Source organism: Vombatus ursinus, unplaced genomic scaffold (assembly GCF_900497805.2).
Source record: "Vombatus ursinus unplaced genomic scaffold, bare-nosed wombat genome assembly UNPS02015398.1, whole genome shotgun sequence".
In the NCBI taxonomy this organism is placed as follows: domain Eukaryota; kingdom Metazoa; phylum Chordata; class Mammalia; order Diprotodontia; family Vombatidae; genus Vombatus; species Vombatus ursinus.
In genome coordinates this window covers 3,391,465-3,416,788 of record NW_020955176.1, presented here as the reverse complement: position 1 = coordinate 3,416,788, position 25,324 = coordinate 3,391,465, and the positions used below count along the sequence as shown (strand labels likewise).

The following is a 25,324-nucleotide window of genomic DNA, read 5'->3' as shown; positions in this document are numbered from 1 at the left end:
GCCTCTATTCATATATTTATGTCTGTGCATACATTATGGAATTGTTGTGAAGATCCAATGAGATAATGTAGATAAAAGTCCTTTGCAAACCTTAAAGCTTGATATAAATGCCAATTATTGAGAGGTAGCCTAGATGAGTAGATAAAATCCTGAACTTGGGGCTATGAATGAATGAATGAAAAGGCATTTATTAAGTACCTGCTCTGTGCTAGGTGAACAAACAAAATAAATATAAAGATGAGACAGCTCCCACCCTCAAGGACCTTACATTCTCATGTGGAAAACAACACTTAATCAAGAGCACTTATCACAGAGGTTGCTACAGGTTTGGCACTCACATCTTATCTGTACTCTTAGTTGCCTCTGCCCCTTTGATTGGAGGGCTGGAGGTTGGAGCAAAAAATATACACTAAAGCCTTCCTTTAAAGAGGCTCAGAAACCCAGCCAACTCTTCATCTCCCATTAGCTACTCTGCTTAGTCTCAACTCTACTATCATCCCACTTGATCCCAGGTACCCTTTGTGTCCCCTCCTCTTTCAACTTCCTTTTCTGTGTTATTTTACCCCTTTTGATTGTAAGTTCCTTCAAGGCAGGGACTGTCTTTCTTTTTCTTAGTTGTATGCCTAGTACTTAGCACAGTGCCTGGCACATAGTAGGTGCTTAGTGTTTATTGCTTTGTATTGTACTTATAAGAAGTGTGGTGACCAGGGAAGGGAGTTTTAAGTTTGGGGAGTCACAGGAATGGCAAGTCACAAAGCAGTTAATTGTCATGCCCTTTCCAAAAGCAACAGTAGTACTAATTAATTACTATTTCCAAAGCAAAAGGTGGAAAATTGGGGAATAGAAGGCAAGACATCTAGGATAAATTGTTCTGAATTGCTCTTTACATGAAGCATGGTCTGGGAGCTGTTGGGCAGGTAAATTTGTCCTCACTCATCCACCTATTAATAGAGCAAACAAGAAGATATCTGGGGTGAATGAATGGGAAACATGGTTTCATAGGAAGATCTGAGTTAAAATCCTACCTCTGACATTTATCAGCATTGTGACTTTAGGTAAGTTATTTAACTTCGACATCCCTTAGTCAATTCCCTAGGCATGTGTACTAAGTCATAGTTGGTTCAGTGGTTGGCACTGAAGGGAGGGGTCCCAGATCATTGGTACCCTACCCTAATAAAACATGAATCTGTAGTCATGTTATTGTCATGCTTCTTTCTTGTGATTGGTATGTAGGCTGAACTTGCCAGAGTTTGGGTGAAAGTAGCCACTATTAATGACTCTTTTATATAAAGTTTCAAGATTAAGAACTGAGGTGTGGTAGACGAAGTATGGAGTACAGCCTGAAAAGGGATGGCCAGCTCTGTGGTACTCTGATAAACTCAGATGTCTTCACAATCTTCACCTGATAGTTTCTTTGCCCCCCCACCCCCACCCCAGTCCTCCCTCCCTTTATAAGCCCCAAATCTTTCTGGTTGCGTTACTTTCTCCATCCTGGAATCTTTCATTTCCTGTTGCTCTGCCCCACGGGCCCCGCCCCCCCCCCCCCCCCCCCCGCCCCCCGCACCCTTTCTCTGTAGACAGATAGGAAGTTTTCTTATGTTCGTTTCATACAGTTCTCAGAACTCTTCCCTAGCTTCTCTGTCTGTGTATTTACCGTGTCTAATACACCTGAGTTGGGTGATGATGATGATGATGATGTAGCAGTTAACCTTTAGCACCTTAAGGTTTGAAAAATGATTTACATATAATCCTCACAACAATCTTATGAGGTAAGTGCTATTATTATCTCCATTTTACAGATGAGGCAGGGAGAGGTTGTGACTTGCCCAGATTTACAATTTGTAAATGTCTGAGGTAGGATTTGAACTCAGGTTTTCCATAGTCTAAGTCCAGCACTCTGTCCACTAGGCCATCTAGCTGCCTTCAGTATCAGTTGGCCAAATAGGTACTGCTGCAGGGAAGTGACAAAAGAGCACTGAAATCATAATCAAGAGGGACCAGAATTTGAATCCTATGGTCTAAGACATATTAAAATTATTACGTTTATTGTCATGGGCAAGTCAGTTAAGCTTTCCAAGGCTGGTTTCGTTACTCCTAAGATGGGTGTAATCATCATTGTAATACCAACCTTCCAAGGTTGTTGTGAGCATTAAATGAGTTAATGTGAGGTACTTCGTAAGCCTTAAAAAAGTTTATTTGTCTACTGTTATTAATATGTACTTAAAATTCCTTAAATTTAAAGCTTTATGTAATCGTAGAATTATAGTTTCAGATCCGCAAAGGACTTGACAGGTCATCTAGGTCAATGGTGTCAGACAATGCTACTGGCCACATATTGACTTGGAAAACTACATATTAACATTCTCAATGTTCTATTGTATTTTTATTTATTTTGTTAATTATTTCTCAGTTACATTTTAATATGGTTTCAGCAGTACTCCTCACCACTCCAACCCATTGTTTTTGTGGACACCAAGGCCAAAATGTGACTTGCCTGAGGTCACACAGAAAAGGAAATGAGAGAGCTAAATTTCAAACCAAGGTTCTCTGACTCTGAATTAGTTGTTCTTTCTACTGTACAACCCTGCCCACTTCAGAACCCTATGGTTGCTTACCTACTCAATATAAATACTTGATAGTATGTTTTATGCATTCCCTACACTATTATTATCTATGGCAAAAAATAAAAGGTTAAAAATCTAAATTAGAAGAGCTTCTTAAAAAAAATTGAACAAGCCAAAAATGAACTCCCCAAGAAAAAAAAATATGACTAAATGGATTTATAAGTAAGTTCTATCAGACATTCAAATAATAATTCTAATACTAGCAAAGTATAATTTAAAAAAGGAGGCACCCTTATAATCTCTTCTTATGGCAAAAATGTTTTGATAACTAAATCAGGTAGAGAGAATGTAAAGAAAACTAAATAGGTTTTTCTAATGAACATAGATGCAGAAATTTTAAATAAAATGTTACTTTTGCAACCTCTGTAGCCTTCAACAACATATTAGGTTGTACGTTATGGCCAGGTTGAGTTTTTGCCAGAAATGCAGAACTGGTTCAGTATAAGGAAGAAAATTAATATAACAAACCATATTGTTATAAATAATAAAAAATGTATCATATATCAATAGATGCTTTTTTAAAAAAGCTTTTTTTTAAAGAGGCCAATACTCATTTATATTAAAAATTCTAGAGATTCCAGGAATAAATTGACCTTTATTTAATATAGTAAATAATATCTAAATCTAAGTGCAAATATTATCTTTAATGAAGAAAAGTTAGAGACATTTCCAATATGATCCAGAGATAAAGTAAGGATGCCTGTTATCACCACTAATCACCACTACTGTTTAACAGTGTGCTAAAAATACTAGCTGTAGCAATAAGACAAGAAAAAAATTTAGGGAATAATCATAGGCAAAGAAGAAACAATTTTCACTTTTTGCAGATAATAAGATGGTGTACTTAGAGAACTCTAGATAGATCCAACTAAAAATAAATGGAAACAATAACTTCAGCAAAGTTGCAGGATCCGCGTTCTGGTATATTACAAACAAAACCCAGCAAGCAGAGCTAGAAAGAGAAATTCCATTCAAAATAATTCCAAAGGCTATAAAATATTTGGGAGTCTCTCTAAGGGGCACCCAGCAACTATATAAATCCAATTATAAAATATTCTTTGCAAAATTAAAGGCAGATTTCAATAATGAGAGAAATGTTAATTGCTCATGGGTAGGCTGAACCAATATAATAAAAATGGCAATACTACCTAAATAAATTTACTTATTCTTTGCCTTGGCAATCAGGTTTCCAAAGGACTATTTTATAGCTCTAGAAAATAATAATAATGAAATTCATATGGAGGAACAAAAGAAAAGAATCTTAAGGAAGTTAATAAAAAAAAAGAGGGGGAAAGAAGGGGGCATAATCAGCACCAGATCTCAAACTGTACTACAAAGCAGTAATCATTAAAATGTTTGATGGTGGTTAAAAGAGAGGTTGATCTATGGAACAGATTAGGTACACAACATACAGAAATAAATAAACATCGTAATAGTTTTTGATAAGCCCAAAGACTCAGCTACAGGGGGAAGGACTTACTATTTGACATCAACTGCTGCAAAAACTGGATAGCCATCTGATAGAAATTAGATTTAGGTCACCATCTCACACCATATACCAAGATTAGCTCCCAATGGATACATGACTTCGATGCAAAAGGTCACATAATAAATTATATAGAGAACAGTTGTATGGGAGGGACAGTTCCATTATGAGACAGGAGATAGAGGGGATCACAGAAGATAAAATGAACACTTTTTATTATATAGAGTTAAAAGGTTTTTTTCCCCCTTTAAAAAAAAAATCTAATTCAGTTAAAATTAGAAAGGAAATTGCTAACTGAGGGGGGAATATCCTTATGGCAAATTTCTTTGATAAAGGTCCCATACTTATAATATGTAAGATATTATTTCAAATTTCTTAGACTAAATAAAAACCATCCTCCAAATGATAAATAGCCAAAGGATATGAGCATGCAGTTTTCAAAGAAAGATATCTAAACTATCAACAACCATACAAAAGTACTCTGAAACACAAATAATTTCACACCTGTGAGTTTGGCAAAGATGACAAAAGAAGAAAATAATAAATATCAGAAAGGCTGTTGGAAAACAAATATACGTGTGTACTGTTGGTGAAGCTATGAATTGGTATTCACATTGGATTGAATACTGGATAGCAATTTAGAACTATGTCAAAAAAAATCGTATTACTAAAATGTACATTTGACCAAGCTATACTGCTACTAGACCTTTGCCTAAAAGAAGTCAAAGAAAGAGGAAAAGGATTTATACCTACAAAAATATTAATATTATCTCTTACCATGGTATCTAAAAGTTGGAAACTAAGAAATGTCCTATTGAGAAACAGCTAAACAAGTTGTACCTTATGAATATGACTGAAATAGTTTCAGCGGAAACTGTGAAGACTTCTGTGAATGGATGCACAATGAAGTGAGCAGAATCAGAAGAACAATTTATACCATGATAACAACATTGTAGAGAAAAACAACTTTGAAAGACTTGAGAATTCTAATCAATACAGTAGTAGAATTCTAATCAATAATAGACCACAAGTCCTAAAGAATGAAGATGAAGTATAACAATATAGTAATAGCTCATGTTTATACAGTGCCCTCAATGGACCAAATGCTATGCTAAGCACTTCACAATTATTAATCTCATCTGATCTCACAGCAGTCCTGGGAGGTAGGTACTATGATTATCCCAATTTTACAGGAGGGGAAACTGAGGTAAACAGGAGTTAAGTGGTTTGCCCAGAATCACATAGCTACCAAGTCTCCGAGGCCAAATTTAAACTTGGGTCTTCCTGGTTTCTGGCCTAGCATTCTACACCTTGCTGCCTCCTATCAGAGAGGTAGCATTTTCAAACATGGCCAATGTAGGAATTTGTTTTGTCAGATTATACATGTAAATATTGAGGGCTTTTTAAAAAAAAATTGATCAATTGAGGAGTGGGAGAAAGAAACTTATGGGAGGAACAGGCTAGTAAAAAACAACATATTTGAAGCTCAAGGGCATGTTTATCCCTAATATGGGGTGTTAAAAAATTCTTATTGCTGTTTTAAGCCAGTAAAGACTAAAGGAAATTTTTTTTAATGCTGTTCCATTGGTGGGAAAAAGAGACACTAGTAGCTTTTCCAACAAGATCAGGGGAGTCCTTTATCACTGCTATTATTTAATATCATGACACAGATTTTAGCTATTGCACTTTATGAGGGAGGTGTGATTTCACTGGTATGGGAGACTCCCTCTACCAATGAAGATTTGCATCTACTCTACCATTTAGAGTTTTAGAGCCTTGCCTAGGACAGTGGAGGGGTTAAATGACTAGTATGTGTCAGAAGTGAACCTCAAGCCTTCCTTACTTTACTCCACCAATATAGTTATCGCATAAAAGGTGAAAAAATTGAGAGGAAAAGCATAGGCAAAGAAGAGGTAAAATTATCTCTGTTTGAAGATGATCTGATGGCTTATTTATACAGTCCTAGAGAGTTGATGAAAAAAATCAAACAATAACTTCAGTAAAGTAAGTAGGATATAAAAGATACCCGATAAAAATTATCGCACTTTCTGTATACCACTCATGAAACCCAGCAAACAGAGATAAGAAAAGAAATTCAAAACAAGATATTTATAAAATGCATAAAATATCTGGGAGTCAACCAATACAACTATGAAACACTTTTTTTCAGAAGACTTAAATAACTGGAGAAAGATTCACTGTTTATGTTTGGACCACACCAGTGTAATAAAATAACTAAATTAATTTATATTTCAATGCTATATTAATCAAGCTGGGGTTTTTTTTTAAGTTTATTATTAGAACAGATTAGGTGAGGAAGAACCAGCAGCAGTAGTGTCCTAATGTTCAGTAGGCCTGAGGATACTAACTACTTGGGTGAGGGCTTCCTATTCAACAAAGACTGCTGGGTAAAAATTGGTAGAACTTAATTTTGTACTCACATCTTATTCCATAATATGCTCCAAATGGATACATGACCTAAATATAAAAGATCACATAATATTTTAAAAGGAGAATTGAAGATAGTAGCTTCTATAGATATGACGAGGGTCACATTTCCTAATAAAAGAAGGGATAGGGGTAAGAGTTTGTGTTTCCTAGAATTGAAAAGCTTTTGCACAAATAAAATGAAAGCAACTAAAATTTGAAGAGAATTGTTTGGGAAAGATCCTTGCAACAGGTTTGTGATAAAGTTTCACTATCTAATATCTATGTAGAGAAGTGACATAAATAAATGAAAATAAGAATCATTCCTTAGTAAACAAATGATCAGAGGATATGAATAGGCAGTTCTCAAAAGAAGAATATATGGTATCAACAACATATTTTTGTACCAAATCATCAATAATAAAAGAAATGAAAATTAAAACAACTCTGAAGCTTCTGCCTTATACTCATTAGATTGGCAAAGCACTGTACGTTAGTCCAGCCGTTTTGGAAAACAGTTTGAAATTATTCTGAAACAACTCTCTAAACCATATATAGTTTGACCCAGCAATACCACTATGAGGCATGTATCATAGTGATGTCAAGGACAGAGGAAAAGGTTCAATGTGTACAAAAATACTTAATGTAGCACTTTTAGTAGTAGCAAATAACTGGAAGAAAAATGGCTGCTCATGAATTGGGAAATACTTGAATAAATTATACAGTGTGAATATTAATGGATTATTATAGGTGTAATAATAGTATATGCCATAAAAATGACAAATATGAAGAATTTAGAGAAATTTGAGAATGCTTATGTGAACAGGACTAAGGAGAGTAAATTACACAGTGAACAGTCATGACTTATGTGAATTTATAATTGGTGAAGCATGCCTCCTCTCCCTTTGCAGAGAATGGTGGACTGTGGGTATGGAATGAGGTATGCATTTTCCAATATGACTAATGTGTTGATTTGGTTTTGCATAATTATTGAGGAAGGGGAAATGACATTGATGTTAAGGAGAGTCAGTAAAACATTTAAAAAGCAAAACAAAGCTCTAAAAAGAAGGGACTAGACTCTGAGAATAAAACAAAATTAGATGACATAGCTCTTGAGATAAGGATCAAATTAAGTACACCTCCTTAGTATCTAGTTCTTTTATTTATTTTTCTTTTAACTCCTAACCCACTTTGGGATCCGAAGTTTGTTTTGCTTGTGATTATTTCTTCCTTGTAATTATCTTCTCTCTTTTCCCCTCCTTCCTCTCTTGTTTCCTTGTTGAATTTGATATATTTCTACCCCAAACTCTTTGTGTATAATTTTTTTGTGTCTGTTCCACCTTCCTTTATCCAATTCAAGTAATTTGTGAATTTCATGTTTGTATACTTATCTTTTCACACACCCCAATTATGAAGAATAGCAAGTTTCACTCCCTTCTTCTGACTCTCTACATTACCAAATCAATCCACCTCCAGGCCTTCTGTTTTTTCTTATTTACCTCCTTCAGTGCCCTTTGAAATCATTAAGGTTCTGAGGAAACACTTGTTTTTTCTCCTCTTGTTGGAATGTTAGCATTGCATCATTGTACAGCCCTTCCAATTATTCAAATAAATTACCTTCCTAGGTTTCTCTTCACTCCTGTTTTTACATTTCATAGATCATAATTAGCTTCAGTCTTTTCCTCAGGAATGCTTAAAAGCCCTTTTTTCCATTAAAGATCCATTGTTTCCCCTATAGTATTATACTGAGATTTGATGGCTGCTATTCTTGGTTGTAAACACATAGCTTTTGCCTTTCAGAATATTGTATTACAAGATTTCCTCTTTTTTATAGTAGAAGCTACCAGATCTTGTGTGATCCTGCCTGGTTCCTTGGTACATCAACTCCTTTCTGCCTGCTTGTAGTATTTTTTTTTTGATGTGGAAGTTCTAGATTTTGGCTGTGACATTTCTGAGACTTCATATTTTGCACTTTCTTTCAGGAAGTGATCAGTGGATTTTTTCAGTCTTCACTTTGCCCTCTGGTTCCATTAGATTTAGGTAGTTTTCGTTCATGATTGAAGTAGAGAATATAGGTTTTTTTAAAAGTTGAAATATAATATATAGGGGTTTTTTTTAATCATAGTTTTGAGGTAATCTAGTGATTCTTAAATTCTTTCTCCTTGACCTATTCTCCAGGTCAGTTGTTTTCCATTGCACATACTTTATGTTTTCTTGTTTTATCCCAGTTTTTTTTTTTGTTTTATTCTGATATTTCCTTTTTCTTCGTAGAATCATTGTTCTTTTTTGATCTGTTGTAATTTTCAGGGAGTCTGGAACTTGGGTAAAGTTTACTGCTTTCTGTTCTAAGCCAGTTATTCTCTTTCAGTTCTTTCCTACATTGCATTCATTTTATTTTAATTCCCTTGCATCATGTCTTCTAGAAACTCATGTAGTCCTTGTGGAATATATATATATTTTTTCCTTTGGGTCTCTAGTTATGGAGTTATTTTCTTCTATGCTGGATTTTGGCATATCTCTCCAACGACAATAATATTGTACAGTGTACAGGGTTTTTTTCAATTTACTTATCTCTCCAACCTTAGTCCCTGAATTAGGACTTTGTACCAGAACCAGGCTCAACCCCCTTCTGTACTTTTCTGGGGGGGTCATCAGCTTTATTTGGTCTTGACTTTGGACCCTGGATTCTTGAACTGACATCTACCTCCCAGATTAGTTCAACCCAAACACTCCCTCCCACCCACTTCCTGCATCATTGAGATTCAGAGTGCTATTTTTTCATGACCCTTCTATGGTATCTCAAGACAAAGTATTCAGGAATCTCTGGTCCTGAGTTGTCCCTGTCTGGGTGCTGCCACAACAGTACTCTAGTCACTTCCAAATTCCATAAGATGTATTTCTGTTGTTCCTGGAGCTTTCTCAGGGAAGTTCTACAGTGTTGCTGCCTCTAGATCCAGAGACTGGCAGTCTCTCCATTTCTCTGTGCTGGAAGGTTGCTAGCTATTTTACTGAACTGGTACTGGCTTTGCTGTTAGCCTCTGTTCCTATTACCTATGGACTTCTGACTGACTTTGTGTAAAGTTTTGGACTGTAGGAAGTTACTAATACTGACTTATTTCTTAGAATTCTTGATCATTATTGAGTAGGTATGTTAGAACTGGGTTATTGCCTCCATTCAGGCAGACATCTTGACTGGAAATCTAGGTGTATTCTTTGTGCCATCAGAGGATGAAGACCAATGGGTAGACATTATAAGGAGGCAGATTTGACTGAATGTAAGAACTTCTTTGACTATTAGAGTAGTCCAAAACCTGAATGGATTATCTCCTGAGGTAGTGAGCTTCCTATTACTGAAAGTTTTCAAGGTTAGAAGACCATGATTTGAAGTTATTGAAGGGGGGCATTCACCAGTGAGAAGTAGGTCATAAATGGACCCTTGCAAGTTGTACATTATAGTATATAGTATAGGGTGTTAACAGTTAACTTATTTTAATTAAAGATCTTAATGCGTCTTTTTATAAAGGAGAATATATGGTCCTCATGTCAAAACAGAAAAACTGAGAAATTAAATTTGGTCCTATGTTAAAAAGAATGCCACCCCCAGATTCTGCAGCTTCATCCTTAATTCCTGATAAAATTAATTGATAAGTCCATCTTCCAGACCACATTTCTTTCCTTTTTCAGGAAATAACTACCTATCAAAATAGCTATCTGGATGTATTTGTGTAAAGAATGTGTTAGGAGTGTGACCATATTGCATTATAAATATTGTTGTAACACCATAATAAAATGTGTAAATAATACACATCAGTGGTTAAGCTTGGAATGACTCACTTATCAGTTCATTCATCTGCATTGCTTAGATAAGGATCCACTGTATGCTGTGAGGTCCTATGGAAAGAGTTGAGATAGTTAGAGTGAGGATACATATTTGAGGATTTGCCTGAGGCCAGGAATGTTTAACAGTTTATCTCTATGATGGCATCTCTTATAATTCTAAATACTCTTTCATTCAATAAGTATTTATTAAGTACTTGCTAGATAATGTGTTAGAAACTAGTAATACAAAGACAGAAATGAAATTGTCCCTACCCTCAAAGGATTCACATTCTGTTGGGGGGAAATAACATGTAGACAGATAAGTAAACATAACATATATAGGAAGGGAGAAAAAGTATCTATTAAACACCTACTATGTGCTGGGCACTGTGCTGAGTACTTCACAAATATTACCTCTTTTGATCCTCACAACCCTGGGAGGTGCTGTTATTATCCCCATTATACCATCAAGGAAACTGAATCAGACAGAGGTTAAGTGACTTGCCCAGGGGTTACATGGCTAAGTATTTGAAGCAACTTGGATCTTCCTGGCTGCAAGCCCAGTGCTCTATGCACCATGCCACCTAGCTTGGAGTAAAGGGGGACAAGATGGTACACTGACAATTAAAGTAACAGGAAACACCCTGAGTAGGAGGCAGTACTTGAGCTGAGCCTTGCAGAAAGCAAAAAGATTTTAGGAGATTAAGTTGAAGGCATTGAAGGCATTGGGGGAGGCAGTCTGGGTTAAAGGCATAGAGACAGTAGATGTCATTATGTAAGTGTTATATGACTTGACCAAGTAATCAGCTTCAAGGATGGGATTTGAACCCAGGTGCTGTGACTCCAGAGCCATGGGTATTTTCACTATACCACGTTGCCTCCCTAGGTTGATTTCTATTCTAAGAGCAAAGTAACTCAGGGTATTTTAAGAACATCTAGATGACTTTTTGGATAGTCCCAGGCCTGGAAGCAAGAAGACCTGAGTTCAAATATAGCCTCAGACAAACTTTTGTTTGCTTCAGTTTCCTCGTCTATAAAGGGAGGATAATAATAGCACCTACCCCAGGGCTGTTGTGTGGCTCAAATAAAATAATAATTGTAAATCACTTAGCACAGTACCTAGCCTATAGTAGGCGCTATATAAATGCTAGCCATTATTATTATTATTGTTATTGTTAGGGACTTGCTGAGAGGAGTCAAGAGAATGAGAAACTATCCTGGGATAGCTGAAAAGAATAGATATTGTTTGTGGCAGGAGCTCGTCTTAAGTCTTTTAGCCCATTTGTAGGTTTTGCATTTTGCTATGTATTGCCTTGTGACTTCTATTTCTTTCTTGAATTTTATTAAATATTTTCTGTTTAATTGACTCCACATTTTGTTTTTGTCTCCTCAACTAAGCCCCATGATAACAGAGACTCTTCTGCTGTTCTGTATTTTCCTAGCAAAATGCTCAAAATATTTATTAACTATATCTTAAATTAAATCTCACTTAGCTCTGTCAAACTAGGACTAATACCTTTGGAACTAGTATGAGTGTCTTAAGAAAGTAAAGTAAAGACAAATATTGCTACCTGTAACTATGTAACTGTCTACTATATCTGACTTGCAGAGGCAAGAAAAAATTGTGTAACATGATTTCCATTGCTGTCACTAAGCTAGTATGATTTCATGACTGCTAGTTAGGGTCATAATTAAGGTAAAATCATTTTAGACAAGTTTTAGGCTTTATTTCATTGTTTCCTTGTTTAATATTTTATCACCTAGCAACTAGTATTTCCAAACAATGATGTTTCAACTTAAGAACTTGGAATTATGACACCAGAAATTGGTTTTTCAAATCAACAGACCTTCGTTTGGCTAAACAATTCCATATAACTTGAAGGGTCTATGTGAAGTCTGATGAATACAAACAGCCTCTTGCAGTAATATTGCTGAAAGTGTAACAAAATTGTCAGAATACACAGGCAGGCAATAATTTTGCCCTAATTTTTGTCAAATACACAATTTGAAAATGATTGTGTGGTTTTAAAAAAAAAGTTTTAAAATTGTCAATTTGCATCTGTTGCATTCATAGGCACTCCTCAGGCTTGAAAGGTTGTCATTAATGTTTGAGCATCTTGTCCTAGCTGTGGTACTGAAGGTACACATAAGCCAGTCTTTACTCTGCCCAGGAAGGCTCTTGTGTAAGGTGGCATGAGTCACATACAGCATGTGTCATTGTGCTTGTAACCAATCAGCTAGTGCTTTGTAATGTGTCGTATTATTAGTTGTGCTCTGTTCTAGTGTCAAATAAAATTATGTATTCTCTTTTAGGTACAAGCCATCCAGATACAATTTTTGTTAATTTATTACTGTTCTAATCTAAGATTTTTATACTTAGAAAAATGTCCAAACTGAGAGTCCCCTCCAGATATCTAACAAGGCATTTTGAAGTCAGTTTATAGGATTCATGAAGGAAAAATATTTCACAGTTAAGACTGGGTTTAGGTCATAGTTAACAATTTGTTTCATCAAAAAGAACAATTGTAATTAACTTTCTATACACCTCTAGAGGATTTTTTCCCTAAAACCATTCAATCTCTTTGACTACCACCTTCAAGGCTTCTACTTTATAGCTTGTCCAAGGTGAATAAAAGAAATGGTTCCATTAACTGAAGTAATCAAAGAAACTTCTTCCTTCTCTTATGTGGATGTTCAGTGAACTGCTTTCCCTTTTCAGTCTGATCACTTCTGGGAAGAGGCCTTGAGAAGATCTGGGGAGAGGAGAGCAAGGCATTATTTTGGAATTGATAGTTAAAGAGACACTAAAAATGTCTTATCCTGATTAGTCCAAATGCTTCCAACTTCAGATCAGATTAAAATACTTTTGTACTGTTTCCTTGTGGGGCAAAGGGTGGGGGAGACACAGAACAGTTTCCACATTAATTTCTCTCTTCCTCTCCCTACCCTAAGTATGAACTGATATGGATGAACAAGGATCACTTTGAAACAATTTGGAGCTTTTGATTTGCTTTTTGAAAATTTTTTGACAGATTGGAATGTAGTGGGGGTGAGAAGCATGCCAATGAGATAAGTACATAGGTGTATATAGTTGATAGTGAGAAGAAATAGGTGCAATATTTGTTAACCCAGAATTTAGTTATGAATCTTGAAAATAATAAATCTTGGAAATACCCAAGGAGTAGGGGGTAGTGTTGGGTGACTGGTTAATAATAAAAAGTACAACTGCTAATATAACGTTTTAAAGTTCACAAAGCATTGTTCAATCATTATCTCATTTGAACCTCAAAATTACCATGTAAGGTGGGTGGTTGGTTGTTCAGTCATTTTTCAGTCATGTTCAACACTTGTGGCCCCATTTGAGGTTTACTTGGCAGAAACTGGTGTGGTTTGCCATTTCCTTCTCCAGTTCATTTTACAGATGAGGAAACTGAGGCAAAGAGGGTTAAATGACTTGTCCAGGGTCACGTAGCTAGTAAGCGTCTCAGGCTGGATTTGAACTCGGGAAGAATGACTCTTCCTGACTCTATCCAGGTACTCTGTCCACTGTGCCACCTAGATGCCCTGTGAGGTTGGTACTGCAAGTATTATTATCCCTATTTTAAAGATGAGAAAACTGATCAGCCTCGGAAAGGTTAAGAGATTTGCATATAATCACATAGCTAGTGTCAGAAGCAGAGTTAAAACCCAGGTCTATCAGTTCTCAAGTTCAGCACTTTATCAGCTGGGACATGCCTGAAAAAAAATACCATAAAACTTTAAATCATCTAACTAGATACTTATGGTCTGTGGAACATTAATTAATAAATAGGATCAATATTGATTCATCTTTTTTTTTTGTTTTGTTTTTGTGAGGCAATCGGGATTAAGTGACTTGCCCAAGGTCACACAGCTAGTACGCGTCAAGTGTTTGGTCTGAGGTCAGATTTGAACTCAGGTCCTCCTGACTTCAGGGCCAATGCTCTATCCACTGCTCCACCTAGCTGCCCCGTATATTGATTCATCTTAATCAGAAAGTTAGGAAACAATTTTTACAACAAATTTCTCTGATAAAGGCCTCATTTCTCAAATATATAGAAAAATGAGCCAAATTTATAAGAATACAAGTCATTTCCCAATAGTTAAATGGTCAAAGGATATGGACAGGCAGATGAAGAAATCAAAGCTATCAATAGTGATATGAAAAAATGCTCTAAATCACTGTTGATTAGAGAAATGCACATTGAAACAACTCTGAGGTACCACCTCATACCTGTCAGATTGAATAATGTGACAGAAAAGGAAAATGATAAATATTGGAGGGGATGTGGTAAATTGGAACACTAATGCATTGCTGAGCCAGCCATTCTGGAGAGCAATTTGGAACTATGCCCAAAGAACTATAAAACTGTGCATACCTTTAATCCAGCAATACTAACACTAAATCTCTATCTCAAAGAGATTTAAAAAAAAAAAAAAAAGGAAAAGGACCTACTTGCACAAAAATATTTATAGTAGCATTTTTTGTGGTAGCAAAGATTTGGAAATGCCCATGAATTGAGAAATGGCTGAACAAGTTGTGGTATATGAATGTAATGGAATACTGTGGTGCTATAAGAAATGACAAGCTAATAGATTTCAGTAAAACCTTGGAAGACTTACATGAACTGATGCAAAGTGAAGTGAGCAGAACCAAGAGAACATTGTACACAGTATAGCAACATTGTATGATGATTAACTATGATAGACTTAGCTATTCTCAGCAATACAGTGACAATTCCAAAGGATTCATGATGAAAATGCTGTTCACATCCAGAGAAGGAACTAATGGAGTCTGAATGTAGATTGAAGCATGCTTTTTTCACTTTCTTTATTTTTTTGTGTTTTTTTTTCTTTTGTTCTGTTTCTTCTTTCACAACATGACTAATATGGAAATATGTTTTACATGATGCATTCATGTAATCTACATCAAATTGCTTACTGTCTTAGGGAGGGAGGAGATGAGGGAGGGAGGAAGAAAATTTCAAACTCAAAATTTTTTAAAAATTTGTGTTTAAAGTTTTCTTTACATGTAAATGGAAAAAATGCTATTTTAAAAAAGATTGATTCATCTTATTTCATACTTTAAAAAATAAACGTTATAATGTTTTAATGAAATATGTAACTTTACTAAAACCTTTCCCCCTTCACAAATTACACCTTTGATACAATTATAAATTAATCTTTTATATCTATAAGTAGAATAAATTTTTATCATCTAATTATAGATGATTATTTGGCTTACCTTCCTGTTATACACTGGCAAAAAGAGAGAGGCTTGAAGGAGGAAATCATCCAATGCTGTGAGGTTCCTATAACTTTGAACAATATATGTGGCTTAGTTTCCCCTTATCTCTGTCAGAGTGCTAGAAAGTATTCTCCTCCCACCCAAAAAAAAAATCTGCCATGAAGGTAGGATAGAGAAGTGGGTTTAGGGGGTGCCCGAAGTGTTTTAATTCAATTTTTTTTTTAAGCCTAGGGCTTTCCCCTTCCCCCTGCCCCCTTTTCAGTCTCCTCACACATTTAGCTATCTCCTTGTTACCGAATCCTTTGAGTTAATGAGCTCCTATTTAACACTACAAATATCCCCTGGGGAGGATGGCCCTTTCACTCCTTTTATGTATTTAATGTATCAAATGCCCTCTCCCTTGGGTCAGTCAGTCTTCTCTCTGTCTTTTTCTCTCTGTTTCTTTGCCTGTCTCTTTCTCTCTCCCCTTATCCTCATGAAGGACAGATACAAAGATCAATGATAGAAGCCTACCTCTATCTAACACTTTATGGTTACAAAAAGCTTTATATACTTAATCTTATTTGAGCTTCACAACAACCTATGAAATAGGTAACCCAAGTATTATCCCTCCTTTACAAATGAGGAAACACATCTGGAGAGGTTAAGTGATTTGTTTGTGATCAGAGGGGGCTTGTAATAGTAGTAGCAGGACTTTAGTCCAGGTTGTCTAATTCCAAATTCAATGCTTTTTCCATTACACCAGGCTGCTTCTGAAAACAGGTCTACCTGGCCATCAGGAGTCTATTATAAGTAGTAGAGCTAGGTGAAAAGTAAAAGTGTGATGTATTTCTTAAACAAGTCATTCACACCTCACTCTAAATTACTTTAACCAGATAAACAAATTCCATCCATAGAAATGGAAGTTCTGATTGGGGGAAAGAAGAAGTCCTGGATATTTAGCCTGGAGAAGAAGACTTGGGAGGTAGGATAAAAATAGTGTAACTGTCTCCCAGTATCTGAAAGACTGTCTAGGGGAAATAGGGATTAGATTTGTTCAGACTGGTTCCAGGTAACAAAACTAGCAATGGATCGAAGTTATGAAGAAGTAGATTTTGGTTTTATGGAGGAAAACACTTAACAACAATTAAAGCTATTCAAAAGTGGAATGGATTCTGTTAGGAGATAAAGTAGTCTACTCTTCTTGGGAGGCCTTTAAGAAAAAGCTGAATTAACATTGTTGCAGAGATTTTTATGCAGGCATGGGTTGGACTAGATGACCTCTAAGAACACTTGCAACTGACATTTTCTGATTCTATAACTTGAGGATGTAAAAGATGATTAAAATCTGAAGCTTAAATGATTTCCATGGTGGTTAGAAAGATGGTCTGTGGGTAATATTAAAAGAATAAACATGGCCCTTACCATATTATTTTAGGCAGTGAAGAAACATTCAATTATATCAAAAAGATGTGACCTTAGAGGACTGAATGGGTAGTAAAGGATGGTAAATCTGGGAGTCATGTTCAGAGAGATTATAAGCAACTGTGTCAAATGGAAATGATCCTGCAGTAGATATAGACATCACAGAAGATAGCCTAAATTAGAACTGTAGATGTCCATTAACTGAAAAGTATGAAGAATCATGAAAGGATTGTATCTTGAGAATTCATGTGGTGATTTCCTAGAGGCGGATGGATGAGGTTGGGAAAAGTGTCAAGTTACCTACATTTAAGTGATAGACTAGATGAAAAAGGCATATGTGTAGTGGAAAGAGCATTGGATTTGGGTTACAGATCTTGTGCAAATCTCAGCTTTGCTACTTGCCACCTCTGTGACCTTAAGCAAGTCACCTAACCTCTCTAGACCTCAGCTTCCTCAAATGGGAAATGAAGGAGTTGAACTGGACAACCCTTCTGGCTCCAGTTGGTCTGATGATAATATTCATGGCCATCATTTCTGATTCTTTTGCTTCTGTTACTGCTTTCTCTGCAAGGGAGTGTATCGCTTTTTCTAACTAAACAAATTTTAGATTTGTTAAAGCTAGAAGCATGAAAAGTCGCAGCATTATTTTTCTTGATCAGTTTTATGAGTTGACATCTAAACAAGTACATTATTATACATTGACACTTAAATGCTCTTCTTGATACATCTTTGAACATTGATGATTATGAAAACTTACAAAGTAGGGAACCTGCTGAGATGGAGCATAGGCTTTGCTCCAGTTTTCTAAGTGCTAGCTCTATAGTCATCATGAAGAATGATAAAGAAAGGTCATACATGTTTTTATACCTGCTGCAACTTTCAATCACAGAGGGGAAGTACTATTTCTCTCACTATTTAGTTTCTTAATCTCTAAGACTCATTCTGTGCCCTTTCATCGGAATGAGTGATCAAAAGCTAATTGTATATCTGAAATGCCAGCAAATTGTTTGGCAGTTTTTACTTTCTCATGCAGGATGCCTGGGATATAAAGATTGTCTTTATTGCTGAATTTGCCCTCCAGCGATGAATTACCAGAATGGCAGCCAAATGTCATCAGGTTGAATAGATTCATGGGATCTTTAAAAAGTTTAAAGGACCCCTAGAAGTCTTCTAGTCCAGTCTTCCAGCCCACAGTTACCTGACAGGTAGCCATCTGTCCTCTGCCTGAATGAACATGGGTTGCTTATTTCATGAGACTTGTATATTCCATTTTCAGATAGCTGTAATTATTGGGAAGATCTCCTTATATTAAACTGAAATCTGCCCATTCATCCTAACTTGCTGTATTCTGGGATTAAATAAAATAAATCTTATTCCTCTAACACAAGACTGACCACTTGAAGACAGCTGTTCTGACTCCCAAATAAATCTTCTCCAGACTGAATATCCCAACTGATATTCATGTGGCCTGTATTGTCTCTTATCATCCTTAGCACTTTTGTAAATTTTAGGTTTCTTCTGACAAAATACCATTTGATAATTAAAAAGCCATGGTATTGTTCATATATTTAGAGCAGAAAGTGTACCTTTCTGGAAGAACATTAATTAGCTGTTAGCTGGGTCTTTCCTGGTTTCTCTAAGTGGTAAATAACAAAATCGGAAAGGCAAAGTTGTAATGCCACTTTAGTACAATTAATTTTACATAGATCTCCCCTCTATTCTAATATTTCCAGTAATCTCTCTTCTATAATTACTCTTGCACTTATTTGGACTATATATTTGTACTGTGATAAAGCCTTACAAAATAGGGAGCCTGCTGAGATGGAGCATATCCTTTGCTCCTGTTTTCTGATAAAGAAACATCTCATACGTTGGTATATCTGCTGGAACTTTCAATCACAGAGGGGAAGTACCACTTCTCTCACTATTTAGTCTCAATCTCCAAGACTCATTCATTGGAATGAATGATCTAAAGTTAAGTGTTTATCTTTCCTTTTTCAGATGTTTTCTACATCTGAGGCCAAAGTAGTTATACTAAATATAATTTATAGTGACCACCAATTAGTAGAGAGGATTTTCCTACATTGAATTAGAAGTTAGACTGTATCCTCTGATACCCCTCATATTTTATTCTGTTGTTCATAGTATCATAGATTTAGAGCTTGAAGGGATCTCAAAAGTCATAGAGGCCAACCCTTTCATTTTACAATTGAGGAAACTGAGGCAAAGCAAAGTAAAATAACTTGCCCAGGATCACACGGCTAGGAAGCATCTGAGGCAAAATCTGAACTCAAGTCTTCTTGACTCCAGGCCCAGTTTTCTATCCACTAAACCACCTAGCTTCCTTTTAGCTGTTCTTTAAGAACACCTTCATTGCAGAAATGGTACTTGAGATAAGACTTTGATGGATGAATAAAGTATAGAGTTTTGGAGATGAGTAAAAATTCCAGGTTAGGTAAAAGTATGACCAAAGACATAGGTAGGAATAATAAAGAGGAAACAACACATAAAAGGGGTTTGATGTAAGAAGGAACGGCATCTACATAGAAGCAAGGTGAAAAAATCAAGAGTCCAGAGCAGAACTGGGAGATACATGAGTATTGGTTCAGGGCAAGAACTCACTAGTCAGAGGAGGGGGCTATGGGATTGAGTACATGAAAGAAAGTTGTCTGAGAAAAGGCTGGAGTAGCTGTTTGGAGCTAGATTATAGGGGACCTCCAAGGTCCATGTGATTATACATTTTACAGAAGGCAATAGGGTGCCACTGAAAGATTTTGAGAAGTTAGATTATTTTGACTGGTGCTATGAAGAATGGATTGGAGGAGGTATCGAACAAAGAAGAGGGTGTAAAGAGAAAACAAATGCATGCCAAACACAGAACCTTGAGGCACACTCAGGTTTAAGGGATGAGAAGAGGATAAGGAGACATAGGAGTGGTAAGGGGCAGAACCACCATGATGAGAGGGTATGTCATAGAAGCCAGGAGAAAGAGTGGGTTTCAAGAAGAAATGAATGCTCAAGAGCATCAGATGAAACAGAGAGGTCAAGGAGGATCTGGTCAGAAAAAGAGGAGAAAAAAAAGATTTATCGGTAAGTAAGTCAGTAATGCAAATAAGAGTAGTGGGGATGGAAGCCACCAGATTACAAGAGTTTGAATAAGTGAGTGGTAAGGAAATTGAACCAGCAAACTTTGAGAGGGTAAGATAAGTTTAGGAGCAAAGTTAGAGTTCATATCAATAGGCCTCAGTCTTTTCAGTAAGATAAAGTCATATTCAGAGAGTGTGAGGGGGGAAGGATGTTGGGAGCTTGGGAAAAAAAAAGTGAAGCTTTGGAACAGCCATTGTGGGAAATACCATAGAGTCAAAAAGCTAAATAATGAGACATGTGACAGTGAGGGCCCAGTTGTGTTTAGATTGCAGAAATTGATAGTGGACTCAGTACATTTTTGTGCATTCTAGCAGTATTCATCAACTCAGGAGTGTAGGGGGAAATGGAGGTAAATTGTAGGAGTTGCTTGGGGCTGAAGATTAGTAGGATGGGAACTGCTAAAGAGGAAGACAGTAAGGAATAGAAGGGTGTTATCGAAATTACAGGTTGGATAGGGACAGAAATGATGCCACGGCAGGGCTGACAGATTGAGTGAATGAAGAGAAATCAAGAGACTGAAGGTCTTAAGAGCAAGGCTGGAGGAGGTGACAAGTAGATAACAAGAGTTGTTTTTTTTTTAACTAAATTTTCTTTTTTACTTCTATGAGCTTGACAAATATCAACAAACAAACATTTCCTAATACAAGCAATAAATGAAGGATTTTTGATAGCACCACCATCTATTACACAGCTTGTTTGGGTTTTTTGAAATATATATTAAATTTAATATGGTGGTTCCAACTCTACTCTCCTTGTTTCTCTCCCCTTCTAGACTTCCTTCTGCTCTCTTCTATATATTTTAAGTGGTGTTTTTGTTTTAGGAAAGAATAGTCTTTTCTTATTTTTTGTAGTGAGTGCTCCCCCCTCCACATACACAAAAGCTCTTCCTTGTAACAAATTAGTCTAGTCAAGCAAAACAAGTGTACACATTTACTGTGTCTGAAAATTTATGTTTCATTCTGCACCTCTAGTACATCATCTCTCTGCCAAAAGGTGGGAAGCATGATTCATCATCTCTTCTCTGGAGTCATGATTTGTCATTGCATTGCTCATAGTTCTTAAATCTTTCATAGTTGCTTTCTTTTGTAATGCTGTGGGTCCTGTGTGCATTGTTCTCCTGGTTCTCTTAAATTCACTGAACTATAGCAGATTGTGGTCAGAGAAAGCCATTTCGTATGTCAGGCTCTTGGAGACAGGACAGTTTCAGGTGATGAGGAGTTCTAGGATATGGTCACCCTGGTGAATGGCTGAAGTAGAGTAGAGGTAGAGATGGTAAGAGCTGGAATTTAAGTACCTGCAAGAACAGAATGTTAGAATGGGTCATCAACATGAGTCCTGAGGTCTTAGGATGATGGCAAGGGAAAGGGTTGAAAGGAAGACTGAGAAAGGCAGAGTCATGGACAAATCATATAAATGGATAGGAAGGAGATGATATTGTTAAACAGCATGAATTTCAAAGGAGAAATGGAAGAGATTAAGGTTGCTTGTAGGGCCAAGGGTCTGAAAGTAGGAATATGGAGCAAGAAGTGTGGTGATGACATCTTTGTTCTATATGAGACAGGGGTAGTGGGGAAAGGAACTGCCATCTTTATAGGGGCAACTAGAAATATGACATCCTCAAGAGAAAGTTTCAGTTAATGCAAAGATGTGGTAGCAATATAAAAGAAACAGGATGAAATAAAGTTCAACAATGAAATAGGGGTTCTAGTGGACAAGAAAGGATAGAGACTGGGAGGAGCAGGACTGAGATGAGATGGAGATGGATGACACTTCTAGAAGAGGTTGTTAAGTTTAATTGAATTTGCTTCTGCAGAGTCCATGTCACAAAATGGGCTCATATTGAGAGTGTAATCCTTTAAAATACCCAGGTATTTTTCTCATGAATGCCCTTATGATTACCCTTCCTGTACCTATGTAATTAATTGTTTTAACCCTCTTCAGAGCTTTAGATTTATCTCTCTTAAATTTTATCTTATTAGATTGTGGTCCACTGTTTCAGACTGTTAGGATATTTTTTGATTTAAATTTTTTCTTTCAGCATGTTAGGCATTCTTCCTAGCTTTACATTGTCTGTACATTTGATAAGCATGCTGTCTGTACTACCATCTAAGACATCAATAAAAAAAAAATTCTCCCCTTTCTGTTCTTTTTCTAGATTAGTTTCTTCTCTGACAAAAGTCTTTCTGTGGTGACTCATTTTTTAAAACATAGTTTTTAGTATGGAACATTATAAAAGGTCTTTAGAAAATCCAGTTAGGTATCTTTGCTCTCTATCTACATGGCTGGTTGGGCTCCCTGCCATGAGTGTTTCCCCTCTCCATTCCATCCTCCACTTAGTTGTCAAAGTTATCTTGTTAAAGCTCAGATCTGACACCTCTCTCTCTGCCTCCCTCTCTCTCTCTCTCTCTCTCTCTCTCTCTCTCTCTCTCTTTCTTCCCTCTCCCTCCCCGCTTTCCTTCTCCATCTCCTCTTTCCTTTACTTCCCTTCCTCCCTCCCTCTCCCCCTCCTCTGAATGCAGATAGTGCTTGGTTTGTCTTAGGTCACTTATATTCTGTACTGTATTATCATGATTTACATGCTTTATCCCTTCCCCACTAGATTATAATCTACTTGAAAGCAAGAACAAGAACAAGTAGTTCATTTCATAGATTATAGAACCATAGCTTAGAGATGAAAGATGATTTAGAGGCCCTATTCCAACTCCTTTACATCTTTCTCTCTCCTTTAGTGCCTAGCAGAGTGACTTACATATGCTAAACACTCAACAAATATTTGATGAATGAATAATGTAGCAAATGTATAATGGGTTTAGATGCATAGGTTCCCAAAGTGGTTGATATCACCCCCTGTGGGGCACTGGGATGATCCAGGGGGGCGATAGTAGTTTGAAATTATGCAAATTTTTTAAAAATTGAAGGGTTAAAGAAAATAGAATTCCAGGGGGGCACTGAGTAATTTTTTTTTAAAGGGGGCAGTAGACCAAATAAGTTTGGGAACCTCTGTTAGAGTATATAAGTGTACTTAATATGTCCTTGCACTTATGTAGGGATAGAACATAATTTTTTTTAAAAATATGTGATTCAAAATATATATTAGTTCCTTCTGGATAACAGTTATAATCCTTGTTACCAATAGCTCTTTTAAAAGCTTATTGAAAAGTATGTTTAAACCAGGAGTTATTAACATAATGTCTGTTATTTTTTTTAATGCTTTGATAACTATCCTCCAATATAATTGATTGCCTTTGTAATCTGATGTATTTTACTTTATGCATTTAAAAACATTATTCTGAGAAAGGGTCCATAGGTTTCACCAGACTGCAAAGGGATGCATGACAGAAAACCAGGTTAAGAACCTGTGGTTTAAATGATGTGCCATGTCTAAGAACTGGTTTTCTATACATTTTCTTCCCCTTATGCTAACTTTTCTGTAAAAAATATAATGTTATGAAAAACATTCAGTGAAAATTTTCATCTGAAAGCTAAGCACTGTGTTTGGAAGTGAAAGAGAATGTGAACTATAGAAGAATATATGGCTTACCTTTGTCTGGTTTCATTTCACCAAGTATCTAAACTCCAAAGAATTTTGATTGACATTGCAAAAAGAGCAAGGGATTAGGAAAAGAAAAATGTAATCGAACAAATTTGTGTAGATAGAACACTGAGCTTCCTAAGGGGAAAAACCTGAATGTTTGATTATTATATGTAGGATTATATATAGCAGTAATATACAATATTACTTTGGCTAATAGCTCAAAAATTTTCTCTTCTACAGATTATCTTGCAAATCATGGCCGGTTGAATGAGTCTGAGGCAAGGCGGAAATTCTGGCAAATCCTGTCTGCAGTAGATTACTGTCATAGTCGGAAAATTGTACACCGTGACCTCAAGGCTGAAAATCTGCTGCTTGATAACAACATGAATATCAAAATAGCAGGTACTGGGATGTGCTCTAAACAATATAAAATTCTACCCATAGTAGTTCATATTTGCTGTGATAGATCAGCAATTGTCAAGGAAAGTAGTTCTGTTTCATGATCAAAGACAGTAAGCAAACAGATTCTAAGCATATTTTCCTTATTCATACTTGGCATTTTGTGTAATTAAAAGCAAGGAAAACATAATTTTGTTGTTAACATAAATGGTAGTGTGCTGGAGGCAAAGTTTTGGGTAATCTACTTCCCATTGTGGGTATATTCTTGAAAGAGAGACACTATTTTATCTGTATGTGTTGAATGTTGAAAGCACTCAGAAAGGAGACAGGAGCAGTCCTGAATGTCTGTATCACCAGTACTTTTAGTTGTGTGATAGCTGTAGCTTGGTTGAGTGAAGGAGAGATATGTCAGATCAGAGGTGAAGGTGGAAGAATGAAATGAGAAGAGCAGCTTTAGATACATTATACCTTGTCTCAATCTCTAATAATGTTCTACTTTTTATGATATTGATATAAAAGATTTGGACTAAATGATCTGTGTAGGTTTCTTTCTAGCAGTGATATTCTGGAATTCTAAGAATCTCTGCTTTTACAAAGTGTTGTGAAAAGAAAAGATTACAGTTGAAAAATACTTTTAAAATGACATAAGCATGAGTTATGACCACAAGCAAGTCACTTAACTTGTATGTGCATAATTATCCTGTATATAAAATGGGAATAAATGCCTGAAGTACCCATCTCACAGCACTGTTGTGGGATTCAAATAAGATAATGTATATAAAGTGCATGGTCAACCTTAGAACACTAAAGGGGTTTTAGATATTATTATGTTATTGAAGATAATTTTTTAGGTTCTTTCCATCTCTAAAATGCTTCATTTCTATCAAGTATAAATTAATTTAATGCAATGTTATCTTTATATCTCCCCCAGAATCCAGCACAATTTTTTTTTTTTGCAAATGGGGGAAGGATGGTGCTTAATTCCATGAATGAATGCATTCAGACCAATTATGTAAGCTAATAAGGCAAAGGAGGAACCAGCTAGGTTAGGGTTAATCAGGAATGACTTTCTGAAAGAGGTATGTTTTCCAGGTTGAGTTTTGAAGGACATAAGGGACATGAGATAATAAATGTAAAAACTTATAAAATTATAAGGTATTGTGATCCTACTGAGTGTCAGAGAGAAGCAGAGGAAAACATCCAGGCAAAAGAGAAAG

General features: G+C 36.1%; 1 protein-coding gene across 1 annotated transcript in view; it reads left to right on the top strand.

The window, feature by feature from the left end:
* The window catches only part of SIK2 (salt inducible kinase 2), a 163,675-nt gene that overhangs the window by 84,257 nt on the left and 54,094 nt on the right, over positions 1-25,324 (top strand). Inside the window, exon 4 of the mRNA XM_027847294.1 lies at positions 23,949-24,110. Within this exon, the coding sequence (XP_027703095.1) occupies positions 23,949-24,110 (162 nt within the window). The remainder of the gene's footprint in view (positions 1-23,948; positions 24,111-25,324) is intronic.